The 16364-nt window shown below is 43.4% G+C and overlaps 1 protein-coding gene across 1 annotated transcript; it reads left to right on the forward strand.

Moving 5' to 3' along the window:
• Window positions 1-5343: 5343 nt before the first annotated feature.
• On the forward strand, window positions 5344-6819 carry LOC118944853. The gene is made up of 4 exons (XM_036966642.1): window positions 5344-5549; window positions 5789-5911; window positions 6029-6145; window positions 6417-6819. Exons 1-4 carry the CDS (start codon window positions 5370-5372, stop codon window positions 6645-6647), a joined length of 651 nt encoding a protein of 216 aa, XP_036822537.1. The 5' UTR covers window positions 5344-5369; the 3' UTR covers window positions 6648-6819.
• Window positions 6820-16364: the final 9545 nt, after the last annotated feature.

The raw sequence follows: 16364 nt of genomic DNA on the forward strand, positions 1-16364 counted from the left end.
CTAGCTGTTAATGGCAGAAAGCAGGGCAAACTTCCTTTGTTATTGGTCTATTAAGTTATACAAATCCAAAATCCCCACCCAGCCAAACAAAATGAAATTACAGGTCTCAAACAGCTCTTACACTAAAAGTTCATTATTATAATTTGTACAATTTTACAGTATTATTCCAACATCACAGTGTGGAAATATATATAAAACACAGGGACTCATGTTTTTGACTGCATTGTTCCCTTAATAAAAACGTTTCAATTTGAACAACTACCCCATCTAATGTCCTTTCAAAAAACTAGCAAGTGACGGTATTGGTCTTTTTTTTGCTCCTGTAGTTGCCCACACTGCATTGTCCTTACTCCGGGTCGCTCATCCATTGTAGGTGGCAGCCAGCTGGAGAATTTGTTTGAACTCTGCAGCTTGAGGGCAAATTTCAGACAAAGCTCATTTCATCTCTGCTGCACTGGTTGCATCTGTCGGGTTTGACAGGCCACTGCGTATGAGGTGTAGTCAGAACCGAGGATGATCTTGAGGGCCCTCCTCTGAACTCTCTCTCAGGCAGGGATGGGCAACTTTCATGGGTGTGGGGGCCACAAAAAAATCTGAACTCATCATGAGTTGGAAATATAAGGACGGTGGTGGTGTTCTCTCTCTGTATGGGTGTCGGTTTCTCAAGTGAAATAAAGCATCCTCCGAGATTTAAAAAGAAAAGGAAAATGCTTGTAGGAAAGTGGTTTCTCATTTCTTATCCCATCAGGGTGTTTTTGTCTGTTACATGTAATAGCTTCCGACATCTGTCAAATGTAGAATAGATGGATTTTTAAAGAGAGAGAAAAAGGAAAAGTATTCAAGTGTTTCATTTTTTTTTTCAACATTCCATGATACACGTGACACAGACCGTTTTTAAATGCATCAGTGGCTATAGATGTAGATATTCACTGACTGTACAAAACATTAGGAACACCTGCCTAATATTGAGTTGCACCTCCCTTTGCCCTCAGAACAGCCTCGATTTGTCGGTGCATGGACTCTACAAGGTTTCGAATTTCGTTACACTGTGATGATGTCCCAAGTTGACTCCAATGCTTCCTACAGTTGTGTCAAGTTGGCTGTATGTCCCTTGGGTGGTGGATCATTCTTGATGCACATGGGACACAGTTGAGCGTTAAAAAAAAACAGCAGCGTTGCAGTTCTTGACACATTCAAACCGATGCGCCTGGCACTTACTACCATACCTCGTTCATACGCACTTAAATCTTTTGTCTTGCCCATTCACCCTCTGAATGCCACACATACACAATCCATGTCTCAATTGTTACGAGGCTTAAAAATCCTTCTTCATCCTGAGTCCTCCCCTTCATCTACACTGATTTAAGTGGATTAAACAAGTGACATCAATCAAGGGATCATATCTTTCACCTGGATTCACCTGGTCAGTCTGTCATGGAAAGAGCAAGTGTTTGTAATGTTTTGTACACCCAGTGTAGAACCTGCCAATAAGAGGAGACTTGACACAGTTACATAGGTGACCGTAATGTGCAAATCTGAAAACCTTGTGGAACTTTCAGACAGGGAAATAAATGTTCCAGCATGGCTACTCTGTACAGTCAAAGTAAAGGTAACAACATAACATGCATATAGGCTTACTGTTCTGTACAGTATAGATGCCCACTAATTGATATAAAGCCATTTATAAATGTGTGACATTCAAACAGAAGATCCAATTTACCCACATTACCAAATGAATATGTGAAACAGCATAGTTTCCTAATATTCTTCTCCTCGTCAGTTCAAAATGATACAAATCAGTCAAATGTACAGATGAGCTAGAAATAGAAATCAAAAGTTCAAATCAAATCAAATCAAATTTTATTTGTCACATACACATGGTTAGCAGATGTTAATGCGAGTGTAGCGAAATGCTTGTGCTTCTAGTTCCGACAATGCAGTAATAACAAGTAATCTAACTAACAATTCCAAAACTACTGTCTTGTACACAGTGTAAGGGGATAAAGAATATGTACATAAGGATATATGAATGAGTGATGGTACAGAGCAGCATAGGCAAGAAACAGTAGATGGTATCGAGTACAGTATATACATATGAGATGAGTATGTAAACAAAGTGGCATAGTTAAAGTGGCTAGTGATACATGTATTACATAAGAATACAGTCGATGATATAGAGTACAGTATATACGTATGCATATGAGATGAATAATGTAGGGTAAGTAACATTATATAAGGTAGCATTGTTTAAAGTGGCTAGTGATATATTTACATCATTTCCCATTATTAAAGTGGCTGGAGTTGAGTCAGTGTCAGTGTGTTGGCAGCAGCCACTCAATGTTAGTGGTGGCTGTTTAACAGTCTGATGGCCTTGAGATAGAAGCTGTTTTTCAGTCTCTCGGTCCCAGCTTTGATGCACCTGTACTGACCTCGCCTTCTGGATGATAGCGGGGTGAACAGGCAGTGGCTCGGGTGGGTGATGTCCTTGATGATCTTTATGGCCTTCCTGTGACATCGGGTGGTGTAGGTGTCCTGGAGGGCAGGTAGTTTGCCCCCGGTGATGCGTTGTGCAGACCTCACTACCCTCTGGAGAGCCTTACGGTTGAGGGCGGAGCAGTTTGCTTTACCAGGCGGTGATACAGCCCGACAGGATGCTCTCGATTGTGCATCTGTAGAAGTTTGTGAGTGCTTTCGGTGATAAGCCGAATTTCTTCAGCCTCCTGAGGTTGAAGAGGCGCTGCTGCGCCTTCTTCACAATGCTGTCTGTGTGAGTGGACCAATTCAGTTTGTCTGTGATGTGTATGCCGAGGAACTTAAAACTTGCTACCCTCTCCACTACTGTTCCATCGATGTGGATAGGGGGGTGTTCCCTCTGCTGTTTCCTGAAGTCCACAATCATCTCCTTAGTTTTGTTGACGTTGAGTGTGAGGTTATTTTCCTGACACCACACTCCGAGGGCCCTCACCTCCTCCCTGTAGGCCGTCTCGTCGTTGTTGGTAATCAAGCCTACCACTGTTGTGTCGTCCGCAAACTTGATGATTGAGTTGGAGGCGTGCGTGGCCACGCAGTCGTGGGTGAACAAGGAGTACAGGAGAGGGCTCAGAACGCACCCTTGTGGGGCCCCAGTGTTGAGGATCAGCGGGGAGGAGATGTTGTTGCCTACCCTCACCACCTGGGGGCGGCCCGTCAGGAAGTCCAGTACCCAGTTGCACAGGGCGGGGTCGAGACCCAGGGTCTGGAGCTTGATGACGAGCTTGGAGGGTACTATGGTGTTGAATGCCGAGCTGTAGTCGATGAACAGCATTCTCACATAGGTATTCCTCTTGTCCAGGTGGGTTAGGGCAGTGTGCAGTGTGGTTGAGATTGCATCGTCTGTGGACCTATTTGGGCGGTAAGCAAATTGGAGTGGGTCTAGGGTGTCAGGTAGGGTGGAGGTGATATGGTCCTTTACTAGTCTCTCAAAGCACTTCATGATGACGGAAGTGAGTGCTACGGGGCGGTAGTCGTTTAGCTCAGTTACCTTAGCTTTCTTGGGAACAGGAACAATGGTGGCCCTCTTGAAGCATGTGGGAACAGCAGACTGGTATAGGGATTGATTGAATATGTCCGTAAACACACCGGCCAGCTGGTCTGCGCATGCTCTGAGGGCGCGGCTGGGGATGCCGTCTGGGCCTGCAGCCTTGCGAGGGTTAACACGTTTAAATGTCTTACTCACCTCGGCTGCAGTGAAGGAGAGACCGCATGTTTTCGTTGCAGGCCGTGTCAGTGGCACTGTATTGTCCTCAAAGCGGGCAAAAAAGTTATTTAGTCTGCCTGGGAGCAGGACATCCTGGTCCGTGACTGGGCTGGATTTCTTCCTGTAGTCCGTGATTGACTGTAGACCCTGCCACATGCCTCTTGTGTCTGAGCCGTTGAATTGAGATTCTACTTTGTCTCTGTACTGACGCTTAGCTTGTTTGATAGCCTTGCGGAGGGAATAGCTGCACTGTTTGTATTCGGTCATGTTACCAGACGCCTTGCCCTGATTAAAAGCAGTGGTTCGCGCTTTCAGTTCCACGCGAATGCTGCCATCAATCCACGGTTTCTGGTTAGGGAATGTTTTAATCGTTGCTATGGGAACGACATCTTCAACGCACGTTCTAATGAACTCGCACACCGAATCAGCGTATTCGTCAATGTTGTTGTCTGATGCAATTCGAAACATGTCCCAGTCCACGTGATGGAAGCAGTCTTGGAGTGTGGAGTCAGCTTGGTCGGACCAGCGTTGGACAGACCTCAGCGTGGGAGCCTCTTGTTTTAGTTTCTGTCTGTAGGCAGGGATCAACAAAATGGAGTCGTGGTCAGCTTTTCCGAAAGGGGGGCGGGGCAGGGCCTTATATGCGTCGCGGAAGTTAGAGTAACAATGATCCAAGGTCTTTCCACCCCTGGTTGCGCAATCGATATGCTGATAAAATTTAGGGAGTCTTGTTTTCAGATTAGCTTTGTTAAAATCCCCAGCTACAATGAATACAGCCTCCGGATAAATGTTTCTGTAGCTGGAAAGTTTTATGGTATGTGCTTGTGAGTTGCGAGTTTGTGTATGTGAGCTGGTGGTTCTTCGACCTAGTGGCAGACAGGCGTGGGAATAAAAGGTCTTTCAAACCAGAGTTGCAACACACATTTTGATATACAGGGGGGGGGGACATGAATCATGAGACGGTTCACAACTTTCCTGGCTGACCTTTTCCTATTTCTAATTGGCCAACACCTTCAGAAACATTCGTCACTCAAGAACACTCAACTCCGTATGTCAATGAAGTGCCCTTTTGACAAACTGTGTCCTCAACAATATTGTTTCTATTGTCATCATAGTAACAACAACAATATAGTTAACCCTGAAGCGTATTTAAGGTGTGATCACCCAGATTGAACATAGTTGTATAGATTTGAGGATCAAATCTATGCTTGCATTTCAGTGCAAAGTATAACAGTGGACAGTAACAGCTGCAAAAGTTATATTTGTTGTGTTCAGAATGATTGTTCATTATGCTGTTTAAAATAAATATATATCGAATTTAGCAATAAAGTTCTATTTTGGTTTCATCTGACCATATGACATTCTCTCAATCTTCTTCTGGATCATCCAAATGCTCTCTAGCAAACTTCAGACGGGTAGGCCAATGCTCTGATTGATCTATTGAGCAGACAAATTAGGCTTTGTTGAAACATGTAGGAACATTTCAGGAAACAGATTAGGCCAAGTTCTGTATAAACCATGACGACACTTCAGGCGGGGGTTCCCTAGAAGCCTGGATTGCTCAACCCTGGATTTCATTGTAAGAACAAAAGACAGACTATAAAACAGCAGAAGTAGGAAGTAGGAATCAGACATGAAGATGAAGGTCCAGGTGAGATCTCTCATCCTGCTCGCTGTGGCTGTCCTGCAGGTCAGATCTCAGAACCAGACTGAGACCAGATATGAAGACATCATCTCAGTTGCTTTGCCTCAGCTGCTTCCTGGGGAAGAGCAGGCTTTCCGTCCAATTCTGAACCAGCTCCAAGTCGAGACTGTGAGTATTCTGACAGTATGAATGTGCCCTTCCTTCAAAAAAAGTTTATGTCATGTTTTATTTAATATTTTTCTTTCAGTCAAGTCAAGGGATAATTGTCTGTTTAATATGCACCATCGTGTACACATTTTCCAAGTCCTTTATTGTGGAAAAGAAACAGACTCAATGTGGGGGAATGACAATTGAAATGAATGACAATACTATAAGTCGCAGTATTGTCTTTGTCTCTCGGAAATCAGTTGAATACAGAGGATGTGGACCAGTCTGAGGTGTCTGTAAGGCTGACCTTCCCCATACAGGAGACTTTCTGTAGTAAATCACAGGGGCAGCCAGGCAAACCATGCCCTCTGAAGAAAAATGGGGTAAGAACAATTGGATTTTACAGTATTGTGGGGGAATAATAATCATGGGAAGCAGGAAATGACAAATAATATGCTGAGGTTAGCAAATGGCTAATTGTTAATTACTCCTTCCTCTAGAAACGAATGATGTGCAGCATGAAGGTCAGACATCCGATTCTGGAGGCAAGCAACAACCTGAACACTGACCTGTCTACATTTGTTTGTGAATACATGGACGCAGAAGATGCTTTGCAGGTACTGAGCAATGCAAGTTATTTGTCAACACCCCCTTACCGACATTAGTTAGGATGTCATGATAATGGTAGCCTAACAGTGTCAGATCAGTTGGTCTGCAATCTAAAAATGTAGATGTGGAAAGTGCATTATCTGCTTATGAATTTAATGGAGATTGAACTTCATGTTCCTTGAGATAGTAAACATGCACCTTATTTTTCTGATTATACTTGTCTAATTATTCCGATTTTTCACGCAAAAAAAATGCAATGAATATTTTTCATGATTGCAGCAGAAGATTCGGACAAGAAGAAGCAAAGTCAGAATATGCTCCAGAGGCAAAAATTGTGTCTCTCGTCTTGGGGGTGGCTCCATAATTGGTCGTCCTGGGGGAGGCTCCTTAATTGGTCGTCCTGGGGGTGGCTCCGTAATTGGTCGTCCTGGGGGTGGCTCTCCTCCTGGGGGTGGCTCTTTCAATGATGAATTTATCAGAGATCACAGTGATGGAAATCGCTTTGCATAGATCAGCACGCTACAACCTCTGGATAACTGCAAAGAACCCATCTATCAAAGAAATGTCATAAGGTTATTGATCTTTTTTTTTGTATCAACTCTTACATGCCAATTGTTGCATATTATGAAAATGACTTCTAGATTATGTTTACGCCAATAAACTGCAAAATAAGTTTACAAAAGATAATGTCTGTAAAATGTGTTATTTCATGTTTCATGGCAGTTCAGGAATTCAGTTTTTTCAACGTTTTTGTGTTTGTTGTTCATTATGCTGTTTCAAATAAATATCTATACTCTGTTAGATCTATTAGGCCGGCAGTTTAACCTTTGCTGGAACATCTAGGACCGAACACAGATTCAAGTAAGAGTAATTAGTACGTGCCCGCCTAGGAACCCGAAATGTAAGAGCCATAATGCAAGAAAGAGCATTTAGCTACTTTTAAAATATTATGTACACAAACACATGTGCCACAATGGAGTCATTTGGCAGTTTACAGTGAAGAAAACAGAATTGCAGTGCAGCTTACATAAGAAAATGAACATGATTAAAAGAGAGAACTTTAAAGGTCCAATGCGGCCGTTTTTATGTCAATATCAAATTATTTCTGAGTAAAAATGAAATACTTTACTGTGATCGTTTCAAATGAAAATGGTCAAAAATAAACCAAAACAGCTTCTTAGCTAAATGCAATTTGTCAAGCAAGGACTGTCTGGGAGTGGTCTGAGAGAGGGGCCTAATTGGAGGAGCCTAATGGGTGGGGATGTGTAACCTGAAAACTAGCTGTTAATGGCAGAAAGCAGGGCAAACTTTCTTTGTTATTGGTCTATTAAGTTATACAAATCCAAAATCCCCACCCAGCCAAACAAAATGAAATTACAGGTCTCAAACAGCTCTTACACTAAAAGTTCATTATTATAATTTGTACAATTTTACAGTATTATTCCAACATCACAGTGTGGAAATATATATAAAACACAGGGACTCAAGTTTTTGACTGCATTGCTCCCTTAATAAAAATGCTTCAATTTGAACAACTACCCCATCTAGTGTCCTTTCAAAAAACTAGCAAGTGACGGTATTGGGCTTTTTTTTGCTCCTGTAGTTGCCCACACTGCATTGTCCTTACTCCGGGTCGCTCATCCATTGTAGGTGGCAGCCAGCTGGAGAATTTGTTTGAACTCTGCAGCTTGAGGGCAAATTTCAGACAAAGCTCATTTCATCTCTGCTGCACTGGTTGCATCTGTCGGGTTTGACAGGCCACTGCGTATGAGGTGTAGTCAGAACCGAGGATGATCTTGAGGGCCCTCCTCTGAACTCTCTCTCAGGCAGGGATGGGCAACTTTCATGGGTGTGGGGGCCACAAAAAAATCTGAACTCATCATGAGTTGGAAATATAAGGACGGTGGTGGTGTTCTCTCTCTGTATGGGTGTTGGTTTCTCAAGTGAAATAAAGCATCCTCCGAGATTTAAAAAGAAAAGGAAAATGCTTGTAGGAAAGTGGTTTCTCATTTCTTATCCCATCAGGGTGTTTTTGTCTGTTACATGTAATAGCTTCCGACATCTGTCAAATGTAGAATAGATGGATTTTTAAAGAGAGAGAAAAAGGAAAAGTATTCAAGTGTTTTATTTAAAAAAAAAAACACTCCATGATACACGTGACACAGACCGTTTTTAAATGCATCTGTGGTTATAGATGTAGATATACACTGACTGTACAAAACATTAGGAACACCTGCCTAATATTGAGTTGCACCTCCCTTTGCCCTCAGAACAGCGGTGCAGGGACTCTACAAAGTTTCGAATTTCGTTACACTGTGATGATGTCCCATATTGACTCCAATGCTTCCTACAGTTGTGTCAAGTTGGCTGTCTGTCCCTTGGGTGGTTGATCATTCGTGATGCACATGGGACACAGTTGAGCGTTAAAAAAAACAGCAGCGTTGCAGTTCTTGACACATTCAAACCGATGCACCTCGCACTTACTACCATACCTCGTTCATACGCACTTAAATCTTTTGTCTTGCCCATTCACCCTCTGAATGGCACACATACACAATCCATGTCTCAATTGTTACGAGGCTTAAAAATCCTTCTTCATCCTGAGTCCTCCCCTTCATCTACACTGATTTAAGTGGATTTAACAAGTGACATCAATCAAGGGATCATATCTTTCACCTGGATTCACCTGGTCAGTCTGTCATGGAAAGAGCAGGTGTTCCTAATGTTTTGTGCACTCAGTGTGTACTCTCAGTCACAAGTACTTGCCTTATTTGCATTAATTAACAGTATCCTGCCTATATTGATTCTAAATGGCTCACAAAAGATGTGAATATAACAATTCAACATGAAATTAACAACAAATGACACCATGTCATTGGATTTTGCTTCAAATTTAGGTAAACAAAAGACAAAATGCCCTAAAGTTGGTGACTTTTTGCGAATCCAATCAGTTTTCCACATAGATTCAACTTCATTACATATATTTCTTTGGTTGAAATTATGTGAAACAACATTGCTTCAACTAGTGGGTCCCTTTTATAAGAATAATTATTGTTATTTTAACGGAATAAAACTATATTAACTAACTATATTAGAAACCTACTGTCAAATCAAGACACCTGAAAACAACAGTTTGAAATCATGTTAAAAACCTACTACTTTGAACTGTGTTTCCCTGTGGATTTTTGAGTGATAGTGATGATATAAGGAGAGAAGGAAATGCCCCGTACCTCAGATCTACGGTCAAACTACCATACCACTATTCACAACCTTAACCATTAAAGGGATGTAAACATGCAGATGTAGGATATTCATTTGACCTACAGTATATTGTCACAGCAAAATAATCTTGCAGCAACAGAATTTGAACGCTTAGTCCATAACGTAGCTTTATCTGTGGTTAGGCTGTTAGCTGGCCTAAAGTAAGCTACAGAGCCTGGTTCGATCCTGGGCTGTATCACAATTGGTTGTGATTGGGAGTCCCATAGGGCGGCGGGCGCACAATTGGCCCAGCGTCGTCCGGGTTAGGGTAGGGTTTGGCCAGGACCGTCATTGTAAAATAATAATTTGTTCTTAACTGACTTGCCTAATTAAATAAATTAAAAATACTGTTAATCAAATCAAAGTTTATTTGTCACGTGCGCCAAATACAACAGACCTTACAGTGAAATGCTTACTTACAGGCTCTAACCAATAGTGCAAAAAAGGTATTAGGTGAATAATAGGTAAGTAAAGAAATAAAAACAACAGTAAAAAGACAAGCTATATACAGTAGCGAGGCTATAAAAGTAGCGAGGCTACATACAGACACCGGTTAGTCAGGCTGATTGAGGTAGTATGTACGTGTAGATATGGTTAAAGTGACTATGCATATATGATGAACAGAGAGTTGCAGTAGCGTAAAAGAGGGGTTGGCGGGTGGTGGGTGGGACACAATGCAGATAGCCTGGTTAGCCAATGTGAGGGAGCACTGGTTGGTCGGCCCATTTGAGGTAGTATGTACATGAATGTATAGTTAAAGTGACTATGCATATATGATAAGAGTAGCAGCAGTGTAAAAAGAGGGGTTGGGGGGGGCACACAATGCAAATAGTCCGGGTAGCCATTTGATTAGCTGTTCAGGAGTCTGTCTCATGGCTTGGGGCTAAAAACTGTTGAGAAGCCTTTTTGTCCTATACTTGGCACTCCAGTACCGCTTGCCATGCGGTAGCAGAGAGAACAGTCTATGACTGGGGTGGCTGGGGCCTTTGACAATTTTTAGGACCTTCCTCTGACACCGCCTGGTGTAGAGGTCCTGGATGGCAGGCAGCTTAACCCCAGTAATGTATTACCCTCTGTAGTGCCTTGCAGTCAGAGGCCGAGCAATTGCCATACCAGGCAGTGATGCTCTCAATGTTGCAGCTGTAGAACCTTCTGAGGATCTGGGGTTTTAAATTCTGGCACCACCCGGCCAGGTCTCTGACCTCCTCCCTATAGGCTTTCTCGTCGTTGTCGGTGATCAGGCCTACCACTGTTGTGTAATCTGCAAACTTAATGATGGTGTTGGAGTCGTGCCTGGCCATGCAGTCGTGGGTGAACAGGGAGCACAGGAGGGGACTGAGCACACACCCCTGGGGAGCTCCAGTGTTAAGGATCAGCGTGACAGATGTGTTGCTACCTACCCTCACCACCTGGGGGCGGCCCGTCAGGAAGTCCAGGATCCATTTGCAGAGGGAGGTGTTTAGTCGGCCAACCAGTCAGCAATCAATCAATCAATCAATCAAACAAATGTATTTATAAAGGCCTTTTTACATCAGCAGAAACCCAGGCTAAAAGCCCAAACAGCAAGCGATGCTGATGTAGAAGCACAGGGGCTAGGAAAAACTCCATAGAAAGGCAGGAACCTAGGAAGAAACTTAAGAGAGGAAGCAGGCTTTGAGAGGTGGCCAGTCCTTTTATGGCTGTGCCGGGTGGAGATTATAAGAGTACATGGCCATTAAGGCCAGATCATTCTTCAAGATGTTCAAACGTTCATTGATGACCAGCAGGGTCAAATAATAATCACAGTGGTTGTAGAGGGTGCAACAGGTCAGCACCTCAGGGGTAAATGTCAGTTGGCTTTTCATAGCCGAGCATTCAGAGGTCGAGACAGAAAGTGCGGTAGAAAGGGAGAGCGAAAGAGAGAGAGAGAGAGAGAGAGAGAGCGAGAGAGAGAGAGAGAGAGTTGAACACAGCAGGTCAGGGACAAGGTAGCACATCCGGTGAACAAGTCAGGGTTCCATAGCCGCAGGCAGAACAGTTGAAACTGGAGCAGCAGCACAAGAAGGTAGCATGTCTGTTGAACAGGTCAGGGTTCCATAGCCATAGGCAAAACAGCAGAAACTGGATCAGCAACATGACGAGGTTGAGAGAGAGACAGAGAGAGAGATGGGAGGATTAGAGGGAGCATACTTAAGTTCACACAGGACACCAGATAAGACAGGAGAATTTCACCAGATAGGACTGGCCCCCCCAGCACATAGACTACTTGAGCAAAGATACTGGAGGCTGAGACACAACCCACTCAAGTCGAGTATAGCGAAAAAAGCCTAGCACGACATGACGCACCCCTCCTAGGGATGGTATGGAAGAGTACTAGTTAACCAATGTCTCAGCCCCTGTAATAGGGTCAGAGAATCCCCGTGGAGAGAGGGGAACAGACACAACAGAGACAGCAAGGGCGGTTTGTCACTCCAGTGCCTTGTCGTTCACCTTTACACCCCTATAGCAAATAGAAGTTCAAAACGTGTAATGTACACAATAACTTAATTTGATAAAAAGATCTAACACAACATTAGGTGATAAAATATGTATTTTTCTGGATTTATAATCAGCTATAATGGGGTGGTCATTTTGGACCGGGAACACAGAATGAATTAGCATGAAACGAACACAACAGGAGGTTTAACAGCCTGCTGCCTGGCCTGCACCCTATATCATTGTGGAGCTAGAGGAGTTACAGACCTGTCTATGTTGATAGGTAAGATGAGAGAACCCCTCCAGCCGGGATAGAGTCCGTCACTCCTCAGCAGTCCCGGCTTTGCCCTGTTTGTGGGTGAGTCCCAGAAAGAGGGCCAGTTATCTACTAATTCTATCTTTGGGGAGCGGCAGAAAACATCTCTCAACCAGCGACTGAGTTGTGCTAGTCTGCTGTAGAGCTCATCACTCCTCCTAACTGGGAGGGGCCAGAGTCTCTGCTGTAGAGCTCATCACTCCCCCTAACTGGGAGGGGGCCAGAGTCTCTGCTGTAGAGCTCATCACTCCCCCTAACTGGGAATGACCAGAAACAATTACTTGATGCCAACACATCTTTCCAGCTAAATTACACACTGAAGTTATTGCGCTTGGTGACCTCTGACTGTTTCATCCTAACATCCCATTGGTGCTGACATGGATAACAATATCCATATACCATCTGCAGTACACCCGCCAGTTTTAGCCTCAGCCAGCACCACCTTCAGATTAGTCTATACATCAGTAGCCCTGCCCCTTAGTAAACAATGTATGATCACTGGATGATTCTTTTTAAGACTAATATTATGGGTAATGGAGTCACCAATGACCAAGGTTTTCAATCTGTCAGAGCTTTTGGTGGCTCAGACCCAGTAATGGGTGGAGGAGAGACCTGAGAAGGCTAGTTACTTAGTGGGGAAAACCGGTGAAAGTTTCTGTCGGCTAAACGAATGACACTTTCCAGAAGCCATGAGAAAACTGCTCCAGAAGACTGCAATGGAAATGTGACAGAGAACTGGTATGGTTACATAAGACAGAAGGCAGAAACTAAAGTAGGGTGGATGGTCGGGGTAGATGGGTAAACGTATAATGTGAACATCTAGCAACCCAAAGGTTGTGTGTTTGAATCTCATCATGGACAACTTTAGCAACTTTGCAACTACTTAGCATGTTAGCTAACTCTTCCACTAACCCTAAACCCCAACGTCAGCTAGCTTAGCTAAAGCAATTTGGAATTCGTAACATATCATTCCTTTTGCAAATTCATAACATACTGTACTGATGATGGACATTCTTAAATGAACACATAGGCCTACCATATGAAACGTAACATACCATACTAATTGCAGTGTCCCGGATTTACATTTACTATGTTACATCTACCCCTGAGTCCAGATTGCGGTTTCATACACCCAGATAATACTTACTCCTCTACTAACAATGTTCATTAAAGCATCTTTGTTAAAAGTATTTTTTATATGAAAAGACAGCGCCTAATCAACAGTGTCCTAGCCTCAACTCAACCTCACCGGTAGAGGAAAACACTTAACAGGATCCAGTGGGAAATGATCTGCGTGGGATACAGTATAGTGTTTATTATTCGAGCTGAGCCACTTGCAGAAGGCAGTCGAATGTGTGCAGTTGGTGGAAAAAGAGGTATAGCGCTTCGTGGAATACAATCTTAGGAATTACGGTTTTTTTCCCGAACCTATAGCAAGGTTGCTAGATGTTGGACTGATGTCGCTACATTACCTCCTTCCTTTGGGAGAGCGTGTCCCCGCGTTTCTCTATACCAAGTCCCTCACGTATACACGCCTCTCCTGAACAGCCGGGAAGTGGCAGGCTAAGCAAGGGGTAGCTTTCAGGATTTTAAGAGTATTTTAAATGTTTATTTTAATAATAGATGCTGTCTGTTTCAATATGTATTTCCCTGAACTGTATCTGTCTACACCTAAACAAAACAAATCACACAACTTGTCTGTAAGGTCCTGGGTGTCGTGAGGATGAAATCAGGCGCAGGAAAGCAGAGTACAATAAAGTGCTTTCTTTAATGCACACACGGTGAACTACGGTCACCCCACTTACGGGTGCTCAAACCAAATGCCCCAGACACAGGGAAACGAAAACAGTCTAGCACTAAATACACGAACACGTACATCTAATGCAAACACCAGGGTTACAATAGTGAATCCCGCACAAAGAACCAGGCGGGCCGGCTGACTAATAAAGCCTCACTAATTATAACCAACTCAAAACAGGTGTACTCAATAAACACATAAGGAGGGGAGAAAAGAATCAGTGGCAGCTAGTAGGCCGGCGACGACGACCGCAGAGCACCACCCGAACGGGAAGGGGAGCCACCTTCGGTCGGAGTCGTGACATTGTCTGTAGACCTAGACATGGGGGAAGATGATGCTATACATGCAGGTGCTGAGCACTGGACGTTATTAGAACATAATTATAAACAGTAACAGTGTCAGAACAGTCAATCAAAAAATACGTACACTATTTATGCAAAAGTATGCAGACACCTCTTCAAATGAGTGGATTCTGATATTTCAGCCACACCTGTTGCTGACAGGTGTATACAATCGAGCACACAGCCATGCGATCTACATAGACAAACATTGGCAGTAGAATGGCCTTCCTGAAGTGCGCAGTGACTTTCAACGTGGCACCGTCATAGGATGCCACCTTTCCAACAAGTCAGTTAATCAAATTTCTGCCCTGGTAAGTGCTGTTATTGTGAAGTGAAAATGTCTAGGAGCAACAACGGCTCAGCCGCGAAGTGGTAGGCCACACAACCTCACAGAATGGGACCGCCGAGTGCTGAAGCGCGTAGCGTGTAAAAATCATCTGTCCTCCATTGCAACACACTACCGAGTTCCAAACTGCCTCTGGAAGCAACATCCGCACAATAACTGTTCGTTGGGAGCTTCATGAAATTGGTTTCCATGGCCGAGCAGCCGCACACAAGTCTAAGATCACCATGCACAATGTCAAGCTCCGCCTGTAGTGGTGTAAAGCTTGCTGCCATTGGACTGGAGCAGTGGAAACGCATTCTCTGGAGTGATGAATCACACTTCACCATCTGGCAGTCCGATGGACTAATTTGGGTTGGGCGAATGCAAGGAGAATGGTACCTGCGCAAATGCATAGTGCCAACGGTAAAGTTTGGTGGAGGAGGAATAATGGTCTGGGACTGTTTTTCATGGTAATGGTTTGGGCTAGGTCCCTTAGTTCCAGTGAAAGGAAATCTTAACGCTACAGCACACAAAGATAGTCTAGACGAGTCTGTGCTTCTGTCTAATTATAGATTTTTTCACACAAAAATGTAATTAATATGCAGCAGAAGATTCGGATAAGTAGAAGCAAGGCCAATGGAGTCTTAAAGGGCTCTAAGGGGTGCAGCAAAGGTTCCAAGGGGTCATTAGAGGTAGTACTGAGAGTGGCTCCTCGATCACCTCTATGGCAACTTCCATCTATCAAAAAAACAAGTTGTGGCTAATGGGTGAACAACCTTTAGCTTATTTTTCTAAAAGGCTGCTGAGACTGATAGCTATTTTCTAACCTTCTGAACTGTTTGTAATTCGCTGATATACCTATTTATTCTTACATGTGAATTGTTGAATATTAAACTGGATATAATTATCAGTAGTTCTCAGTGGTGACCCGTCATTCAGGGCAGGTGGGGCTGTGCTCTGTTTTGAGACCCACATTTTTGGGGGGGTTGCCTGTTTTGCATGTTATTTTGGCGTCAACACGTGTCATATATCAGTTTCCAAACAATGTAAAAAAAATAATAAAGCTGCATACAAACATGTTCTCTTTTTTGTTTTCTTGAGTAAGGCAGCTCCAAAATGCAGGTGTTTCTGTGGTGGTTTGGGCAGCCAGTGGAAAATACGAAGCGTAGGAGTTGGTAATGTTCCTTAGTTGCGCTGTGATTGGCTCAGTGTTTTGTCACTCATGGGGACACTATTTCACCTCCAAATCTAAGGGTAGAGCTAAAAAATTAAAGCCCCTTGGGTGCTGCCATAGAGTTACATTAAAGGTGCCCATCCAAGAAGACTCATGGTTATTGGCCACAGATATAATGACGTTAAATTACGTTATATCTACAGTAGCTTTGATTGGACTGATCCTGTCAACATCATACTTCCAAAATCTTAGCTTAGCAGTCATCATCATGAATCAAGCCGACAATCTACTGGCAAATCCTTTTTAATCCTTTAATCCTTGAATCCTTGAAATTATAGATAAAACGTATCGGTGCTCATCGGCCATTGGACATAAACAATACACACAAGTTGGAAATCACAAATACAACAATGAGTGGTTTGGAAGGAATCAGTGGCTAACTGCAAGCACTGCAAAGTAATCACTAGCCTGCTATTCAGTGGAGTGGGTGTGTGGTCCCAAGTCTGGGTTTAATGGTCTCTTTTCCAAGCTTAAAAGGATAAACATTCAACATTTGCC

The sequence above is a fragment of the Oncorhynchus mykiss genome, chromosome 28, assembly GCF_013265735.2.
Source record: "Oncorhynchus mykiss isolate Arlee chromosome 28, USDA_OmykA_1.1, whole genome shotgun sequence".
Taxonomy (NCBI): Eukaryota; Metazoa; Chordata; class Actinopteri; order Salmoniformes; family Salmonidae; genus Oncorhynchus; species Oncorhynchus mykiss.